General features: G+C 38.2%; 1 protein-coding gene across 1 annotated transcript in view; it reads left to right on the top strand.

The window, feature by feature from the left end:
- LOC107088737 (tubulin alpha chain-like) overlaps positions 1–2,036 on the top strand; it is a 21,478-nt gene that overhangs the window by 9,719 nt on the left and 9,723 nt on the right. The window contains exon 4 of the mRNA XM_015381092.1: positions 1,691–1,913. Coding sequence (XP_015236578.1) covers positions 1,691–1,913 — 223 coding nt within the window. The remainder of the gene's footprint in view (positions 1–1,690; positions 1,914–2,036) is intronic.

Raw genomic sequence — 2,036 nt, 5'->3', positions numbered from 1 at the left:
ATCTATTTCTCCCCTTCACTGATTTGCAATTGATACAAATATTTTCACCTTTTTAAGTGAGTGTAAATTGATAAATAATTAATAAATAAAAAAATGGTTTGACAGAAACAGTTTGTTGAATATGAGGAAAACGATGTTCATTTTATAATATAATTGTATTATGTATATAATTTAGTGTTTATGTCTGAAAAATGGGTATCACACACTTTCTCAAACATAAGCACTTAATTAAGTATATAAATTAATAAATATCATCTTAATTGTTCACTCATTAGTTGATTTAAACGAGTCTTGATAATTAACAAAACCGTGTCTAAGCAGGTTCAATTTTGTGGCGGGAAATATATTTTTTTATCCAAATTTTGCTTGAAAATTCAGCCCTGCAGCAAAACGCGGGCACATTTTAATTCAAAACCGGAACAGACGAGTTGCAGATTGCGGTTTTTAAAAATGCCACTCACAATATGGCGGCAAGGTTGACGCTAAAGCGGGCGCTTTTAGGGGCGGTGTCTTCCTGTCCAACATCAACGATAAAGTAAAATCTACGATTTACCCTCGAATTCACATTTGGATCTGTAAATGATGTAGAGCCCTGTATATGAATAAAAACCGGTTAAATCTACATTTACTTAAGAATCTTTATGCTTTCAGAGACGCGGGCTGGGTATGTCGTCACATTATGCGACAATGGTGTTTGGATTTAACCAATAGAAATGAGTGTCATGTGACATCTAGCCAATCAGATCAAACCCTGTATTTGAAACAACTACAAATACGCCACCCAGCTTCCCTTTATGCATCAGTTTCCTCTTGCACATGACGCTTTATCGTCTTTAAGTGGGAGAAAACTACTTTCTTTCTTCTTTGTGAAATTAACTGCCTATCTTATTTTTGGAAAAATGGTAAGTTTTATTCTGCGGCTTTATGATTCTGTTTATTTAACTGGTTGTGTTTAATTCGGTAATCTATCGAGTTTACTAGGAGAGATATAGAAACAAACGCTTAGGATTAAAATCTTTTATATGTATTGGATTATTAATGGGTCAAATGAAGGCAGAGCATGAAGTTTCCAGGCTTCAGCCCATATTGAAGCTGAGTCATGGGCCTGTCACCGGCTGCTGTACTTTAGCCTTTTTCCGCCTGGCAGCCTGTGACGCATTCCTCTGTTTCAGCGCCTTTTTGAAGAGGCCTCATGGGCGGCTCTGTCCAACAAAGGCTTTGTCCTTTCAGCTTATTTTCATGGTTGAACTGGCAGACTATGTAGCTCAATGTTAATAAATAATCCGCTGCAGCCAGTTATTTTATTTTTTTCTCGACTAGCCAACTCCAAAAAAAAATAAATAAAAAAACCCATACAGTTAAGTTTATGGGTTTACTTCTAATTGTGATTAACCGTGTGGTAGTAAGGATATTATTACATTTAATTAATTAATTAAATGTTTTTTTTTCTTTTTTTTTTTTTTGCAGACACCATGTGGTCTGACCTTGAAACCTATTAAGGGTGTCAGATTTTTTTTAACCCCTCCCTTCACAATGAGTCAGTGGATCTCCATCCACGTTGCTCAAGCTCTAAAGAAACCACTTCATAGTTTACTTTATGGCTTTACTTGTAAGCCTTATTGTCTGATAAAGGTGTGGTCGTTGGGTTATTTGTTTGACATCATCATCATTATTTTTTTTTTTTTCACAGCGTGAGTGCATCTCCATCCACGTCGGTCAGGCTGGTGTCCAGATTGGCAATGCCTGCTGGGAGCTCTACTGCCTGGAGCATGGGATCCAGCCGGACGGACAGATGCCCAGTGACAAGACTATTGGTGGGGGCGACGATTCCTTCAACACCTTCTTCAGCGAGACTGGAGCAGGGAAGCATGTTCCCAGAGCTGTTTTTGTGGACTTGGAGCCCTCAGTTATTGGTAAGCTTGATGAAGAAATTCTTGAAAAATGACCCAATTCCAGAACGATTGGTAAAATGAAAACCTGTCTTCTCAGATGAGGTTCGCACTGGGACCTACCGCCAGCTGTTCCACCCTGAGCAG

Source organism: Cyprinodon variegatus, unplaced genomic scaffold (assembly GCF_000732505.1).
Source record: "Cyprinodon variegatus isolate N-32 unplaced genomic scaffold, C_variegatus-1.0 Scaffold228, whole genome shotgun sequence".
NCBI lineage: Eukaryota > Metazoa > Chordata > Actinopteri > Cyprinodontiformes > Cyprinodontidae > Cyprinodon > Cyprinodon variegatus.
This window is presented reverse-complemented; position numbering and strand designations above follow the sequence as displayed.